This window comes from Parasteatoda tepidariorum, chromosome 5 (assembly GCF_982258835.1).
Source record: "Parasteatoda tepidariorum strain Cologne lab strain chromosome 5, Ptep-v5.0, whole genome shotgun sequence".
Taxonomy (NCBI): Eukaryota; Metazoa; Arthropoda; class Arachnida; order Araneae; family Theridiidae; genus Parasteatoda; species Parasteatoda tepidariorum.
The window spans coordinates 80,710,935-80,729,339 of record NC_141759.1 but is presented as its reverse complement, the minus strand read 5'-3'; the positions used below and the strand labels follow the sequence as shown (position 1 = coordinate 80,729,339).

Here is an 18,405-nt window from a genome sequence, read left to right as displayed (position 1 = left end):
AACAATATGACATTTATGTAGAGAGTGAGAAAAATGAAACAGTCTGAATATGTTTTGATCAAATGACCAGATTTTCAGGTACTAAGAATCAATATTAATGGTTTGAAGGCCTAAGTCCATTCTAATTAATTAGAGCAGACGATATTTCAACCAAATGTGAATTCTCTGAATAAATAACTGAGTGACTTTTAAAAATTTTGAATAAGTGAACGACCCCTTAATAACTTTTAAACTAATGACCAGATTTTCAAGTACTAAGAATCAATCTTAATGGTTTGAAGGCCTAAGTCCATGCTAATTAATTAGAGCAGACGATATTTCAACCAAATGTGAATTCTCTGAATAAATAACTGAGTGACTTTTAAAAATTTTGTATAAGTGAACGACCCCTTAATAACTTTAAAACTAATGACCAGATTTTCAAGTACTAAGAATCAATCTTAATGGTTGGGAAGCCTAACTTTCAATATGCTAAACAGGAATTTTATTAAGTGACAAAATCAAAAAAAAAAAAAAAAACATGCATTTTCTGAATACTTTTCCATATTATAGACTTTGGTCATGGGTTGGACCCCTTAATGTTACTTTAGGGTAATTTACTTCAAAATGTTCTGGAAAACCCCCATTTTTAGTCATGATAAGGCTATGAGAAAATCAAAAAGAATTAAACTAAAGGTTAAATGTATCACATGGTTGTGTAGCGTATCTACCACTACAAAATTACAACTGCATTTCACTAGTATATAAGACATGTTAACTCGACTCTATGTCGGGGTACCTTTTCATAGATGACGGTTGACATGGTCGAATACTCCTCTCCCCACATTGGTGACCTTCGGACGTGATGTGAACACGCCTACCTTGGCAAAAACGCCCACTTTGATCTGGATACGCCTACATCGGCAGTAACGCCTACTTCGTTGGATGGTCCACATTGAATAGTTGACTTGCTACTTGTGACTGCAACATTATCCACATCCTCGCACTGTTGCTACTCAGTCTCGAGCACACAACGTCGGCCTGCATACACTCGACTGCTAAAGGCAACACAGGAGCGACTACGACCGTGAAGTTAATACACCTCTCACATTCAGCACTCAAAAAGTACGGTGATCTTAATACAGCTCTCCCGGCTCAACCGCACAAAAACAGCAATGATTCAACTAGTGGTATTCATTCATCGAATTCTATCACAGATATAATTCTGGTGGGGGAGTACTGTAGCGTATCTACCACTACAAAATTACAACTGCATTTCACTAGTATATAAGACATGTTAACTCGACTCTATGTCGGGGTACCTTTTCATAGATGAAGGTTGACATGGTCTGTAACTACTCTCCCCACAGTTGAATATAAGTTAGAAGAAATGTTATAAGCACATTAATTATTAATTTATGAACATAAAAAAATAACAAATACTTCATAAAATTAATTTTTTCACAGTTTAATTTTCTGACAAGTAAAGAGGCACTTAAACTTAAAAAATACTCTATTCATTTATTTATTTATTTTTGTCAATAATAAACTTATTTCTTCCCTTTTGGTGATGCATTCCTTTTATTTCCAAATTTCAATTTTATTATCAAAGAAAAGATCGTAAAAAAAAAAAACAACTATGGGAAACTATTACGCATTTTTAGAATGCTACAAATTTTTTAAACAAAATTTTACTAGAAATTCCTTAGCACTAAAACCAGTACAGAGTACAAACCAGTACAAACGAATTACAGAACAACTCAGATTGTGACAAGAAATAAATGTAAGAAAAGTAATCAAAGAGAAGAAGACAAATAAATAAGACAATTAAGGTTATTGTGAGGCATAAAAACAGTAGGGGAATTTCAAACCTGAAAGCATAATAAAATAAAATAAATATTTCAAAATATTTAGGAAAATAGGAAATACTGAAAAATACAATTACTAATTTAACAGCCTTATTAATCGTTTCAGAATTATTATTAGTGCCTAAAACAATAAAACACACCCTGCTGTAACTTTATCTCTTCTTTTAATTGTGGAAAAGATTTCTTACCCCATTCTTAGGTTGAAAATGTCACAAACCCCTCCCAAGACCTAAACTACAAATGTGACAACTGCTGTCACAGCCTCAGGAAAAAAGTTAAGAAACTGAATTGATTCCCAGAAACCCAAGCAAAGCAGAATTGTTATAGGAAATTCTTGGCAATAATTAAAGTTCCGGCAACATTTTATTTCAACATAAATTTATTTTTAAAGTGTGTATTGCAAATGATCACTGTACATTTCGTAATTAAAGAAGAAAATGTAAATGTACTTACTATCTGATGAACTCTGAATGATGTTGACAGTACACTTTGATAAAATTTTAAAAGCTTCTCCATCTGTTTGAACTATTTTCTGTGGTTGAGGCCATAAGAGATGAAGTTTACTATCAGTTATTAAAGGCAACGGTGTTGAGAAAAAAGGAGGAATATGCATAGGCTTTATTCGTAAAAGAAAAAAACATTTTAAATACTGTTTTTGTTAAGGCTATAAAAATAACACAGTTATATCTTTCAAACATCATCACAAAACAAGTTACTAGCAATCAGAAAAACTACATTATTTTTGTAGTTAATTACAACTTCTTTGTTACAAATCCAGTTAACTACAACTACTTTTTTTAAAATGTAGTGACCACAAACTACCTTGGAATCGAACTTCACCATTTTAAGGAGACAAACTTTGCTGGAGAACTTAATTTACAGCTCTGTTCAAATTGGTTTTTAATAAGAAATTGGCTTAGATTAAATATTAGGGATTAATTAAGAAATATTTATTCATGTTTATATGAGCCAGTTTGTTACTCCAAAAAAATTTTTTTTTAAATTTGTTCATTTAACCTTCCAACTTTCTTCTTTTTTTTTTCTTTTTTTTTTTTTTTTGCCTTGTTTGACAGCAAAAATATGTATGATTTTGCCTTTCCAAGAGAGGCAAAATTATCAAATACTTGCATCTTTTTAATTGTTTAATACTCTTTTATTTCTTCTAAGAAATTAAGTACATCATAAATATGTTACCTTTCTTTGAAATAACATTAATAATTCAAGAATGTGCATTCGCAAGTGAAAGTATAACCAAGTTATTAATTTTATATTTTCTGTAATGGCTAGAGTTTAAATATTAGTTGTACAGTCCGCAAAAAAAAAAACGAATCACCCTGAATAACTTTCGTTCTAATGATCGGATTTTCACGAACTAAGTGTCAATCTTAATGGTTCCTGGAGGTGACCTCAAATATGCTAATTAATTAGTGCTAACTATTAATTAAGTTACGAAATCAGACACAAAAACGTACTTTCTCTGAATAAACATGCATTTTTTTTTACATATTTGGATTTCTTATCTTCGAAATATAGGGGGTAGCCGCAATCTGGGAAATGTGGTTCCCATAGTTTGGTCAGGAGAGCGATTCAAAGTTCGTACCCCTTAATGTTAATTTCGCTTTTTGCGTTTTCAGTCATATTTTCAAAACTAATGAAGCAATTCAAAACAAAATTGCACCCACTCATAAAACTCATTTACCCAAAGATAATTTCATGCAAAAAATAATTTTTAATAATTATTTTTTATTTTTTATTATTTAATTAAAGTGAGGATGAAAAAATATTGAATTATAAGGTATGAATTTTTTTATACCATATTAATCTACATATTTTTCAATTGAAAAATCCGAAGTTTCAACTGTTTTTATTTATTAGAAGCTGAGAAAAATTTTAATGAATTATTTTTAAAAAAATAATTTGGCGACAATAGAGAAATAACTAATTGGGGCGATTAATATTAAAATGTGATAAACTTGGGAGAAACTTGACTTCACGCGCGTAGCGTAAAATTTCATTCATATTTTTTTCGCTAATAATCGTTTGCTAATCTTTTTATTTTTATTTCTTTCACACTATAAAATACGATGTTTCTTTTTTAGTCATTTAATAATTTATTTGCAATTTAGTAAAGAATTTTGAATAAAAAACACTTTATTTAACAAATGTCTAGTTTTAAAAAAGCGTGCTTCTGATAGAATACACCAGATTGTGCTTATTTAATGTGATTATTTTTTATTTTTTTTAATTTTGTTTTTCAATAACTGATACAATTTCAATAATATACATACGTATGCATAGATTTGGAATAATATATTTATCAATTTCTTGAATACATATTTTATAAATATTAATAAAAATACGTAGTCAACATTTTTAAACATCTCTCACAACATCGCAAATTTCTCAACATCTTATAAGGTAAACTAAACAATGAAGGAACACTTAAGCTTAGCTTGCCTTTAAAAAAAATTCATAAAAATTTCAAAATTTGTAATTTTTGCTAAATGATGGTGTCGACATATTTGTTATTAAATGCAAATTATGTAAAAAAAAGTTAGATAACTTACATAATATTGTTTTAAGCTTTTGGTGGTTTAAATAATAAGTAGTAAGATGGCCAAGTGAAGGAACAATTCTTACCAGTGAATAAACACTAAATTTTCCAATGAATGAACACTTAATTTTGAGAATGTTTGATGCTCGTTAGTAATCCATTGGCCACACAAATGTCTAAAAGTAAGATTTTTCTTGGAATAACGACATATAACCATTTGGAAAATATTACTTTTTTTTTCAGTCATGGAATGGAAAGTAAAATATGTTTGAATACATAATTTAAAAAAAATGTTTCTCATTTTTTTCTCACAGTTTAATAGTCCGTTCTAAATTATGAATGTTTCTCATTGGGTAATCCGATGATGTTCTTATTATTATTATAATTCGATCATTTTTTTGTTTACTCTTTTCCCCATATTTTTAAGCTTTTTTTAAATCTTTTTAAGTATTTTTTTTTCTCTTCGTCATGAGCAATTTATTTCTTTTTCTTTTGATTTAACATTCCTCTTTTTTCCAAATTTTTGGCCAATGTAATTGTATCTTCGAAATTTCTTTTGATTTTCCAGTTCCATTTCCAGAATTCCTCACTGGATAATAAATGAGAAAAAGGAGTTTCGAAGTTTGAGTAAAACCCATCTCTCATTGACTTATATCTAGTAGTTACTTATGAAACCAATTGTTTTTGCAACTAACAATGCCTCAAGAGTACTTATCTCAAAATCAGTTTTCAAGATACTTTCATTATTAATGTTACTTGTCTCAGCTTCAGAGCCAAAATTTGATTATACAATTGTTCTTTTTGAAATAAATTCTTCAATATTAAGAAAAGCACAGGCTATTGGATATTTGGGAGATTAAACTTTTCTGTCAATGTTCCTTTAAAAATTTGCAACATAACTTGTGAGATTTCCTTCTCAAGCTTCTGAAGAAATAGCGCATCGTTACTCTCGAAGCATGTGTTTTGTTGATAAGTTGTCTTGCTCATCAACTCTTGGTGTCTCTTTTGCATGCATTTGTTACAGTCAACGTTTTCTACATCGAATGGAAAAATATCGCATTTCATAAAAGCATTTTAACTTCATCAGTTGATGTCTCAAATCTTATTTAAAAATGGATGCAAACTTTTCTAGACATATTGTTTTACAATTCTTTTGTTTTCAAGATCTAACGAGAGATTTCCATGAATTAGGTAGAAAACTAAACCAGAAAATTTGTTTTGAGGAACAAAACTTGCTCAGTTTCAAATTGATATAAGATTTATACCTATCCAGAAAAAGCAAAATATGGGATTTGATTGCATTTTTAATTAGCCATGGGTAGAAACATTTGCAATATATTTGTAAAATGTTGCTGCGATCATCGTTTCATTTCATGAATAGCTTTTTCCAATGAAATATGAAGCAGGGACTGATTATGTAATATCTCAACGAATTCTTCTGTAAAGAAAAACTACCAATGGAGCTACTTTTTCTTTCCTAGGTACTTTAGAATATAAATCCTTATAATTTTTAAGGCCGAAGATTTTTCCCGATTAAGGGCAGTATTCAACTCTTGTTTCATTCGCATTGTAAATGCAATCACTTTATAAAAGGATGCCAGGGCTACTTCCCTCCTAAAGGTTCTTCTGAAGTTCTTAAAACCAGTATTTCGAATATTATTCTCTAAGGGAAGTTTTGCCTTTTGAAATTATCTTCGCATTGCACTGAGTTATCGGTGGATGTCGCCTTAAAAAAACTTCACCCATTTTTCACCTAGATAAATGTCTTTAAATGGATTTTTCCTACCAGTTCCCGTTAGGATATTAAAGACGGCAATAAGATAATAATTTAGCTAATTATTGGCACAAAATCCTGCACAGAAATTTTCCATTCAAGCTTTTATTATTATATTTAGTTGTTATATTTAGTTAATAAACATAGTTTATTAAGGTGTCTAAGGTATGATGTAATAACTAATCACTACATTTATAAAGATAAATAATAAATTAATTATTATTATAATTCTTTAAATAAATTTAGCAATTAAATTTGCATATTTAAATGAAATTGTTATAGGAACTATTTATACAACATTTAACTGAATTTTAGGAGTCCTCTATGTCGCTGAACTACTAATTATCCATGTAAAATCATATTTCACACATACTATTCATTCACTGGGAAATCTATTCTCAGTGAAGGAACATGCCTGTTCCTTCACTGGTTAGAAGTTGCTGTTTTTTTTTTTATTTTTAACATAATTTTGATTTATAGTATGACAAAAGTTACAAGAAAATTAAAATTTTTCTTTTATTTTTATTAACTTGAAAAAATCCCAGTAAAGGAACACTTGTTTATTCATTGGTTTTTTATCGTTCGGAAATCCAGTTAATAAACACCCCCTAATCTCAGTACTTGCTTATGTTATGATGCTTAAAATAAATAAAACGTAACTTCAATGACCATATTTTGAATTCTTTTTTTCACAATGAGAAAAAAAAGCATTATTATATGCAATTAATTGTAGTTTAAACGGATAACAACAAACACTGACCTTATAATTTTGTCAAAGAAACAAGGCGTTGAACAGATACTAACAAATTCAAAACTTTTTCCAGAGAAGACTCAAAGACCAGGTAACTAAATGAATTGTTAGATGACTTCCTATTGTTAGGTAGTAAGCTACTGTTACCAATCAATCTAAATTAAAACGTTTAAAATCTTATTTCCAAGAAATATCTATGAAATGCTCCTTCATTTGTTGGTTTACCCTATACCATCCTAATCTTAAAAGAAATTTCCGGAAGTGTATCGCAGTACTATTTTGCCAACTATTTAATTAAATTTTAACACTTGAAAAATCTTATTCTTTACCATTTTACGTTTATTATTTCTTCATTAATATACTAATAAATTTTTTTAGAACTTTAATTTAGATTTTCTTTAATTTAGGTTTCCTTTTTAAATTATAGTCAAGTTTTTTTTAAAAGAATTATTGCCTGCTAGCTAAGAATAAAACCTTGTTAAGAAATTAAAAACGTTCAGCTGTTTAAAATTATTTAATGCAAAACAGCTGATTATTTACTTAGCATACTATTTTTTTTGAAAAAAGAATATAAATTATTGATTGTCCTTTTTTTTTTTTTGTTTCTTGTGACTTCAACTTAGATTATCTAAAATAGTGTTGATGTTTTATAAGTTACTACAAAGAGGATAAAGATACCAAACATAAAAAGCTGTGTAATACGTAGCCAACTTTTTTAGTGTCTTAAAATATCTCAGTATCTTAAATGTCGTTCTACTATCTTAATTGTGAAATTAAATTTTTAATTATCTGATCACGTGTGATTCACTAATTATTTCATTATATCTTTTACTCTTTATGATAATAAGTAGATTTTTTTTCTGATAATATACTAAACTATTTTGTTTAATTTTTTACTTTAGCATGATTTCCATGATATTATTGCAGTATAATTTGTAATCAGGAAAATGCCTTATTTTGTTAAGCAGGAAATACTAAAAATTGAAATTTGTAAGGATTCCGAAGCTGTGCCAATTTTAGAGTCATCTGATTTTTAAAAAAAATGCTATAAGAAATACACAATTTCCTAACTTATTTTAATAAAAAAAAATTTTAAAAAAAACGTAGCAAGTAGGCTAACATACTTTTTACAGAAACTGTGAAAACTAATTTTTCCTATATTTCGTCAAAAGAGGATAAGAATGATATTGCTCCGAGGGACCTACTCAATAATTTCGCTATTTCCAGAATGAAATCTGTTTGATCGAAACATATTATTCCTTGAAAATTAAAACGAGGGAAAAATTAACTTTTATTATTTATCTAAGCTTATTCCATTTATTTAATGATAGTGGTATTAAGGTTAAGGATATGCGTTGGAGCTCCGTTTATTATTATACTATAACTGCATTAAATCATGTAGCTTGAATAATTTATTTTAAGTAAATTATTTAATAATTTTAAGCAAATAAGGGTGTAAAAATAAACTCGATTGGAATACTCCGAAAGTATCCCCTGAAATATATGTATAATAAACTTTGGAATCGTTATATAAAAAATACCTTTTCAAACAACTTCGAGTAGGACGGAAACGCTAACTTGTTTAAAAAAGTTGTCCTTGTAACTATTTAATTTCGATTCCTGGTACTAGGGGACATTCCATTTTCACATTCGACTTTTGAAATTTCAATTGTAAACGGAATTTTTTTATGACCTAAAATTAAAATGTTAAGGCTTGCAGCAAAAAAAAATAATTTTTTTTTTACTCCATTGATTTTTTTACAAAGTAGTGATTTATTATTTTTTCAATCTAAGAACCTGTGCCTATAACATATGTAAAACTTATTTTAATATCGAGTGAAATAATTTAATATGTTGCGTAACTAAATGGATAATCCCAAGATCATTCCTAAACATCATATATTTCAATCTTTTTAAAATGCCACTAAACATTCAGCAATTCCTTGAGTTATAGAAAAAAGAAATATCGTAAATTATAGAAAACCTTGTGAATGTGCATTAGAATTATTATACAATCTACATTTTATTTTTCAAGCACTTTTTTTTTCTTCAAACTTTCTTGCCTAGAAGACTCGATTAAAGCTGTAAAAATGATTATCCCTAAAATTTTGTATATAGCTATAATAAGTTATGTTCATTTGATTTTAGTATAAAATCCTCGAATAAATATAGTAAAAACAGTGTAATCTAAATAATATCAGATTAAAAGTTCATGTATTTAAATTCTAAAAACTATCATAAATAATTTATAAATCGATTCAAATTTACTTTTCAAAGGAGATTAAAATAATTTTTTTTTTTTGCTTTTTGGACAGAAATCCCCTAAAAAAATTGTTTATTGCCTAGAAACTTTGAGATATTTTCTATTAACAATAAATTAAACCTCTCCGAGCAATCACTGAACATTATTTCAATTTTTTTACTATCAAGGCTTGGTTGCGTAGCAACCTAGTAAAATTAAGCACTCCTCTTTTGAATTAATCAATGGGTTATTTTAAAATATTTATTTGCGCAGGCGACTTTTTTTGGCGGTTTTCTGAATTATCGCTAAATATATAAACCTTTATTGCGGCCCAATTTACCACCCAATTTTTTTAAAATTTTGTCTACGAACTAATTCAAGTGTTTAGATTCCAAACATGTAAAAAAAAATTATATGTTTATTCAGAGAAAGTACGTTTTTGTGTCTGATTTCGTAACTTAATTAGTAGTTAGCACTAATTATTTAACATATTTGAGGTCACCCCCAGGAACCATTAAGATTGACACTTAGTTCGTGAAAATCCGATCATTAGAACGAAAGTTATTCAGGGTGATTCGTTTTTTTTTTGCAGACTGTACATGATTTCGAACAGGTAATTTCTGTCAACCCTCAGCTGCAGCCACAGAGTCATTTTCATTGCATCCGTTCATGAGCCCACGAAGAGTTGTACCTCACAAATTTGAAAAATTAGTTGCGTATTTCTTATTTAAACTAGCGTTAAAAGTGGTTTCCAGAAATCATTACAAACTACTGTTTTCTTTTGTATTGCACTACTTGCTACACTACTTAATTAAAAAAGTAGCACACTACACTGCAAACTACAAAAAAAGTAGCGACTACAGTAGTTTCACCACTTGTAGTGTGCTACTTCCAAAGTCTGTTCAGATCCCATAATTTTCTTTGAGTCTTACAAAGGAAGTATGCAGCTTGAAAATAACTATTAAAACAATGTTAAGCTTCAACTAAATAGCATGTTGGAAAACCTTGGATAGGGTACAAATTTGCTATCTAGTCTGCCATCAGGCTGAAATATGTCCCATTAAAGTTTCAGTTTCTTTACTTTCAAGTTAACAAAATCTTCCAAACTTACGTGCAATTGCCTCTTTCTATAGAATCCCAGCCTGAGCAGATTGAATTTTATCTCTAATTTTCTTTTCCAAAAAAAGGTTGAGAAGTATCTAATATGTTTTATTAAATTTATAAATTATTATTTTCTAATTTAAATTAAAACTTTTTTAAAAATTAAATTTTTAAAAGCAAAAATATTTAAAGATATTTATTTTTTATTTAAAATATATGGATTATTCTTTAAAAAAACTACGAAATTTTTATTTAAGTTATTAATTCTAATTTTTTTAAATAATCCATATATTTTAATTTTTATTAGCTAGTAATATTAAAAAGAAATTAAAAAATTTTAATTTAAATTACAATTTTTTTGAACTATCTATCCATTTTATTTAAAAAATAAAAATTAAAAACCTATTAATTTGCTTCTAAAATTTTTTAAAAAATCAATTTAAATTAAAAAATTAATAATTTATAAATTTAATAAAACATTTTAAACAGTTATCAACCTTCTTTAGAAAAGAAAATTTACAGGTAAAAACCAACTGTCACAGCTGGGATTTGATCTCGAGTGTCCTCTTTGGCAGAAGGCGGACAACCAAACCTTTACCCCATGAACAGACATAAGTTTGGAAGTTTTTGTTAGTTTAAAAGTTAATTAACTAAAACTTCAATGGTGCATATTTTACTCTGCGGGGAAGATTAGGCCACTAATATGTACTCTTTAAAAGTCTATTGTACGCATGTACTCTTGGTTTCCAAATATGCTCTGTAACTTAAGCTTAACTTTGTTTTGAAAAGAATTTTCAGGGTCCCACTTCCCTTGGCAGTAGAATTCAAACAAATTTGAATAAATCTTTTTATAAGTAAAACAAGCTTAAGAAGCCTCTTCAGACAGGATAGCGATTTTATTTTTTCCATGGTAACCTATGGCGAATTATATGAAAGCAATTTTCTTACTCAAAATTAGCTAATTTATTAAATTAGAATGGATAAGAAGAAAAATTAACTACAGTACCACTAAATAAGTAATAAGATATTGACAAAGCTTATAGCAAAATTTAATTAGTGAAAGATCTCTTAAGTCACATTGAAAATTCTGAATAACGTGCACCTGTCCTAAATTGAGGGATATTAAATTCCATTTTTCATGCATTTTAAAAAGGGTAAGACAGAAAGTTTTCCTCACTAAGGTTTTTTTACTAAATATTCAAATATGTAACGAAAATTGGAAAATTATTTTTAAAAAAAATAGAAAAAAAGGAAGTGGAAAACATTGGATCCAAAGAAGGATATGATACCTGATAATAACAGATGCTCTCCAAGATAAATCGAGAGGAAGATTATTAATCTAACTGACATTATTTGAACAGTTTTTAATCCAACTAAAATGGATACCACTTACTTGAGGTGTATAAAGATTCTTAATTGGCACTTCAGAAGCTGTTAAAGACATAAGAGATGAATTCAAGTCATCTAAAGTTGTCTTAGAAGAATGTTCAGACGGTACCGCTTCGTTACCTTGAAGAGAACGACGAATTAACACAGACAAAAAAAGTGAGGAAACATACTCTTTACAGGGTATCTGCTACAATTTAGGTTTTCAAATCCATGACTTTATATGACTTTCCATGAGTTTTTCCAAGATGACTTAACGAAGTTATTGTTTTCTCTGACAAAAACAATAAATTTAAAAAAAGCATTATAAAACTGTTATACTCTGCATCGTCATATTTATAGATTTTAAAATCAAAAAACAGAGTAAAGAAAGAGTTAAAGCAATAAAATAGCTAAAAAAAAATACAAAAGCAAATAATTTTATTTATTTTTTTTCTGCAGAATTATATTTTAAAAATACTTTTCCTGTTCAAGGGTAAGGAAAGAAATACTCCTGATTTTTCTCTTTTCATTTCGGAATTAAGAAAAATTAGTCAATGACTGGCATGCTTCAGCTAGAATTTTAAAATGACAGGGAAAAAAATACGAAATAAATTTTAAAAAAATTCAGAAATCAGAGAAGTTTAAAAGATAATTCGCTCTAGAAAGTATGTTCTTTCTTTAATTTTTTGAAAGAGCACCATAATTTTTAAAGAGCATTTTACAGTGAATTCGCGATAACTCGAATCTGATAGGACTGACAAAAAACTTCGACATATCGGAAGTTCGACTTACCGTTAGTTTCGGTTTTGGACTTTCAAAATATTGTCGGATTACTTAATTAATGCTTATTAATTACAAATCCTCTAAATGCTTACAATATTTAAAATTATTTTTCTGACAAGCCATTTACGATAAGACTGTTTGAAGCACTTTATAATACTCTGGTCCATCAGCTGAAACTTTGCTGTTGTGTTTGGCGGGAGAAACTGCAAATTTACTGCTTTCAAATTAGGTAGATCACTATGCGCTGTGCATTTATACATAAAGAGTATCACAAGAGAAACATCGGGGATTTCGGAATTTTCCGATAACAAGTAAGGGCAATTTCTCTGTCCCAGACACATTTCTTTCAACTAGTACAGTCAAACGTTCCTTGCTGATTTTACCCCCTGAGCAGTTTTCATCCTTAAACATCACAGTCTTATTTGGAAGACATTTAAAAATTAACCCATTTCATCATATTGACAACATCATTTTAACTGTATCCTTGAAGTAAATTTGGTAACGTTTCATTTAACCACTGTTTACATACTTCAAGAGGGACAGCTTTAGCTTCTCCATGAATAGTGTGAAAGACATCGTGTGTGTGTTGCAAAGGAGGGGGCAAAATATCAGCTCCTAGGTTTTTTTTCTTGCTTTAAAAGATCCAAAAAAAAATTGAGTTAAAGGGAGTAAAATTCGAGTAATCGAGAATAATTAACATGAAATTGAAGATAAAAGGGTCGGGACCTCAAAAAATCGAGTTATAGTAATATTCGAGTTATCATACTTCGAGTTATAGCGAATTGACTGTATAAACATTTTATATTTTAATAAAATATGACTGTGAGTGGGGATTTTGTTACAAATTCAGATATTCGAAACACTATGAAATTAGGAGGGGGGTGAGTAAGTTTCATTTAAAAAATTAGATTTCTCAGGGACTTAAATCCATTGCTTTCCATGATTTTTTTTAACAAAAAATAGTTAAAACCATGACATTTCATGACAAATTTTGTTCAATATCGAAATCCATGACTTTCCAGGTGTGTGGATACCTTGTCTTTAATGAATCAATTAGGAAATTAACTGAAAAGATCCAGACTATACAAGTCAATATAAAAAGATTGTTTTTGAAAAATAATTCCTTTTTGCAAAATATTAACAGATTAATAATATATACAGTATGGCAATCATTGAGCAATATGAATACTTTTAAAATTCAAAATGAATATTTTGAAAAATTTATTATCTTTTAATTTGCAAGCTTTCATTTTGAACAAAAAAATCTTTTTAATAAAAACAAACAGTTGTCCTACTTAATCAAAATTATTTTAAAGAAAAATAAAAAATTTAACGTAGTTCATTGATTTCAGAATATAAACTGCAAAAGTTAATAACAAAAATAAAATAATAATAAAAGTACAAGTAAACACAAAAAAGTAAGAGTAAATTGATTTCTTTGTTGCAATTTTTAATCTCTTTAGAAAACATAAAAAGAATAAAAATAAAATATATCACTGAGTACCTGACCATTTTTGTAGAACAGATAGCAATAAAAGTTTGATTTTAATAAACAGGAGTAATGATTTAAAGATTATAATAATAAAAATGCCTAAAAAAAGCATCACAAACTTCTCTTTAAATGAAATAAAAACTAAAGTCTGAAACATTTCTTTCTGAAGTTTAGGTGCAACTGAATGAATATATGCATATTAAAAGAAATTAAGTTAAAATTTTAGTAAAAAATTGGAAATATAAATGTTACATGGGCAAAAAGTGCATGGGAAAACAAGGTTATGGAAGATATTGAGGGTTACACTAGAAAAAGCAAAAATTTAAAAACATTGGCTATTTTTTTATTTGCCAAAGCTAGAATTAAACACTAGTTTGCTCTATGTGAAATATACCACAAGCAGTAATATGTTTAATAGAATCTCTAGTTTTAATTTAATAACTTTTAAAATAGTAATTTAATAGCTTTCAACTTAGTAAGTAACTATAGTAACTTACTGTGTTCTGATTCTGAATCTCCAACAACAAATTCAGAAAATAATTCTAACAAACTTTGATTACTTTCAGCTAGGTCTAAAGGCGTCTTATCACAATATTTTCTACAGGAAAGAAAAAATAAAATTTAATATAATTCAAATATAGTTCTAACATGCAAAAATTATTTTTTGTTTCCAAGTAAATTTTCCTATCTATTGATATATATATATATTAATAGATAGGAAAATTTACTTATTTAATAAAATTATTAAATTAATAGAAATTAATTTATTAAATTAATAGAAAAAATTTAAACAGTTGTATTAATCGGATAGTGGTCTGATTGAATAATCATTGCCCACATCTCTAAAATGCAAAATATTATAATTGTAAAATAATTATTTAATCATTAATATATAAAACATGAATAGTATTATTAATGTGATTTTAGAAGCTACTATTTAGGAACTTTTGAAATTAATAACAAAAAAGTTTTAAAAAACATATTAAAAAAATAAATTATTATTAAAAAGTTTCAAAGCAACAAAAACAGTAATTGCCCTCTTAAAAATATTTGACTGACAAAAATATTTAACTTAATATATTATGCTTATAATATAAAATATCTTTTTGATATTTTTAAAAATATCAAAAAGAACTTGTAATTTAAAGAACAGCAAATGGGATAGTAAATATATTCAAACAGAAAAAAATATACCGCTATATGAATGTACAAAAATATTTAATTATAATATTTTATGCATAATGTTTTACATCAATATTATGATTTTTAAGCCAGTGAAAAACATTTAACTTCATGCATTTCTTTAATTTTGCCTTTTAAAACGAAGTCGAGTAAGAAGATATAGTCGAATAAAATGTTTTAAAAATACATGTTTCTAAATTTTAAAAATATTTTCATAACTATGATAAATGCATTTTTAAAATTAAAAAATAAACTAGGACTTTAAATACAAAATATCAAAATATTTTCAGATATAAATAAAAATTTACTTTCAAAATTTATTTCAAAATAAGTGTTGTTACAATCAATGCATTAGTATAGCTATATATTTTATTACAAAAAATATAAATTCAAATCTATTCATCACAAATTTTTATACATCTGATGCATTTTTAACCCTTTTGTGGACCTTGAGAAGATCAGTTCCCACCTATTTATATAATCTTACAAAATACATCTGTGCAAAACTCATTATAATATATTGGCTTTGCTATTATAATCATGAAAACATTAATTCCTGTTTCAGCTTTGTGCTGCCATCTATTGTTCAAAATGTTAAATATAATTACCACATTAGATTGATGGTTTCAATGATGGTTCAACTATAGACATTATAAGAAATGCAGGATAAAAAAATAAAAAAAAAAAAGAGGACCTGCTACACATGTGCAGAATGTGACGTATCCTTGTGCATTATGACATACTTCTCACCTTTTTATAGCAAATAATTATCATTAAATTTAATTTTCTGTATCATGGTAAATGGTTCCAAAAGTAGTATACTTCCTACTCTTAAAATTTAAATGTAAATACAAAAATCTACAAAATGAAACATATATTTCCTGAAATGCTAATTGCTTTATTGTTAATAAAATACAAAAAACTGGGAAAATTAAAAAAAAAAAAAAAGAAATATGGTCCACAATTTTCACTAATTCCTGCTTCAATTTTGTGCTGCCATCTATTGTTCAATAGGCTGAATAGAATTACCACATTTGATTGATGATTTCCAACTATAGACATTGTAGGAAATCTAGGACAAAAAAAAGAGGACTCGCTACATGTGTATGATTATATAACCTTGTGCATTAAGACTTCTCACCTTTTTATGGCAAATAATTACTATTAAATTTTATTTTCTGTATGATGGAATAATAGTTCCAAGAGAAGTAAACTTCCTACCCTTGAAATTAAAAAATTAAATACAAAAATCAACAAAATATATTTCTTTAAATGTTTAATTGTTAATAAAACACAAAAAACAGGAAAAAAATTCAAAGAAGAAATATGAATCACAAAAGGGTTAACACGATTTTTAAACACATACCCAGAGGAACATTTGTACATAGGATCAGCACCAGCAATGAGAAGGGACTTGATAATTTCTAAATTTTTTCTCTTAACTGCTTCATGCAAAGGGGTAACTCCTTGTCCATTTATTATGTTAGGAGAAGCTCCCAAATCTGTGAAAAAGGTTGACAAAAAGTATAATAAAAATAATTTAATATTTTATCACACATACAGAATCATGTGAAAAAATTAAGATTAAAAGTTAACTAAAAGACAATTATAACAAAACATGGCATAAATTAGCTTGAATAATTGAATATTAAATAACTATTCTTTTTTGTTTCACTTTTGTATATTATTGAAGAAAATTAAGTTTTCAATCAGTTAATAATTGAATATTAGTTTGGAAAAAGAATATAATTAGTTTGAAGAATAAATAATTGAAGAATCGTGTGATGCAAATTACTTTGAAAATGCAAAATATTGACAAAAGAATTGAGATGTTTTGCACCATTAAAGTGGAGTTTTACATAAAGAGCATTTTAATTTTTAATAATAAATCTCAATCTAAAGAAATACTAGAGTAAAAATTGCAAAATGAATTACAGTTTCCACTTTTTTTAACAAAGAAATCAAACTAGGAATAAATAAATTCCTTAAAATGTTACTTTCATCTTTTTGAAAAAAAACTTAGTTTTTTCAAAAATACTTCCAGCAACAAAATTTTCATTAAATTTAATTGACTAACTTTTTTCATTCATTTTCACTCCCTGAAAAGTTTTCACAGTGAGCGTAAGAGTTAAGACCGTTGTTTTATCGTTTTTGATATCACGAAAAAAAGATTAAAAACATTTTTACTGAAAACGGCTAAGAAATTTTACGATTACAACTATTTTAAAAATTATTTACTAAGGTGAGATGCCAGATTTTTCAACAAAAAAATAAGCACCTTTTAGGTACTTTTTAAGAAAAAAATATTTTTAATCTCTTTCCAAAAAAACAAACTTAATTAGGATCTGTGCAGTAATAAAAATTATTTTTTTCTATCATTTAAAGTTCTTAATTTATAAACATAAAATAAATAAAATTCAAAAACATATTAAGAACTTTTGCATAATCATGATAAAATAACTACTTTCTGATAAATATTGCAAAGAAAATTGTGAAAATCAATTTTTTGTAATTTAGAATTAGAGAATAAATTAGAGCACCTATAAGGGATTTTAAAAAACGTAAATCAAAAAACAGCACTTTTTAAAAAGGTATGTACCCTCTTGACTCAACAAATGAAATAGAGATAGAATGAAAAAATAAAAGGAATACCCAAGTACATTTTACATACGAAAAAAATGCAAATTTATAGTTATATTTTACACAGCTAACACCATAACACGGTTATAACAGGTTTCAGTTATGAGATTTTCAACTCTCATAAACTGCAAATTTGCATTAGAGAAAAATACGAATTTATCTTGTTATTTTACAGAGGAAACACCATAACACGGTTAAAACCTGTTTCAGTTATGAGATTTTCAATTCAAAACTATCTGTTAGTCATCACCATTCAGATAAAACTAAATCTCCTTAAGATTTCCAGAGAAAAATTAAAAAAATTTGCAAATTTTAGTGATTTAAACTAACATAATTTTAACTGTAATTTAAATATGTATTTATTTATGTTTAGACTTAATATTTAAACAAGTAGAAGAACAATTTAAAACAAAATTATTAATTTTAAATTTTATTTAATTTGTAATTTGACTTCATTAAATCAAATTTTTACAAAATGTTTAAATTTATCAATCAAATCATATTTATTATCTTAATATTTTAAAACATGTTAATAGTTGATGTTATTAATTAAATGTTATTAATTAATAACATAGCATGTATTAATTGTAATTGTTATTAACATGTTATTAATTAAGTTTATTTAAAAATTAAATTTGAAATATTTATGAAAATAGCAATTATAACAGGGG

General features: G+C 27.0%; 1 protein-coding gene across 1 annotated transcript in view; it reads right to left on the bottom strand.

The window, feature by feature from the left end:
- The window catches only part of LOC107440615 (uncharacterized), a 54,690-nt gene that overhangs the window by 22,141 nt on the left and 14,144 nt on the right, over positions 1-18,405 (bottom strand). Inside the window, exons 5-8 of the mRNA XM_087164397.1 lie at positions 16,461-16,596; positions 14,410-14,510; positions 11,663-11,778; positions 2,301-2,463 (exon numbers count right to left, since the gene is read on the bottom strand). Coding sequence (XP_087020523.1) covers positions 2,301-2,463; positions 11,663-11,778; positions 14,410-14,510; positions 16,461-16,596 — 516 coding nt within the window. The remainder of the gene's footprint in view (positions 1-2,300; positions 2,464-11,662; positions 11,779-14,409; positions 14,511-16,460; positions 16,597-18,405) is intronic.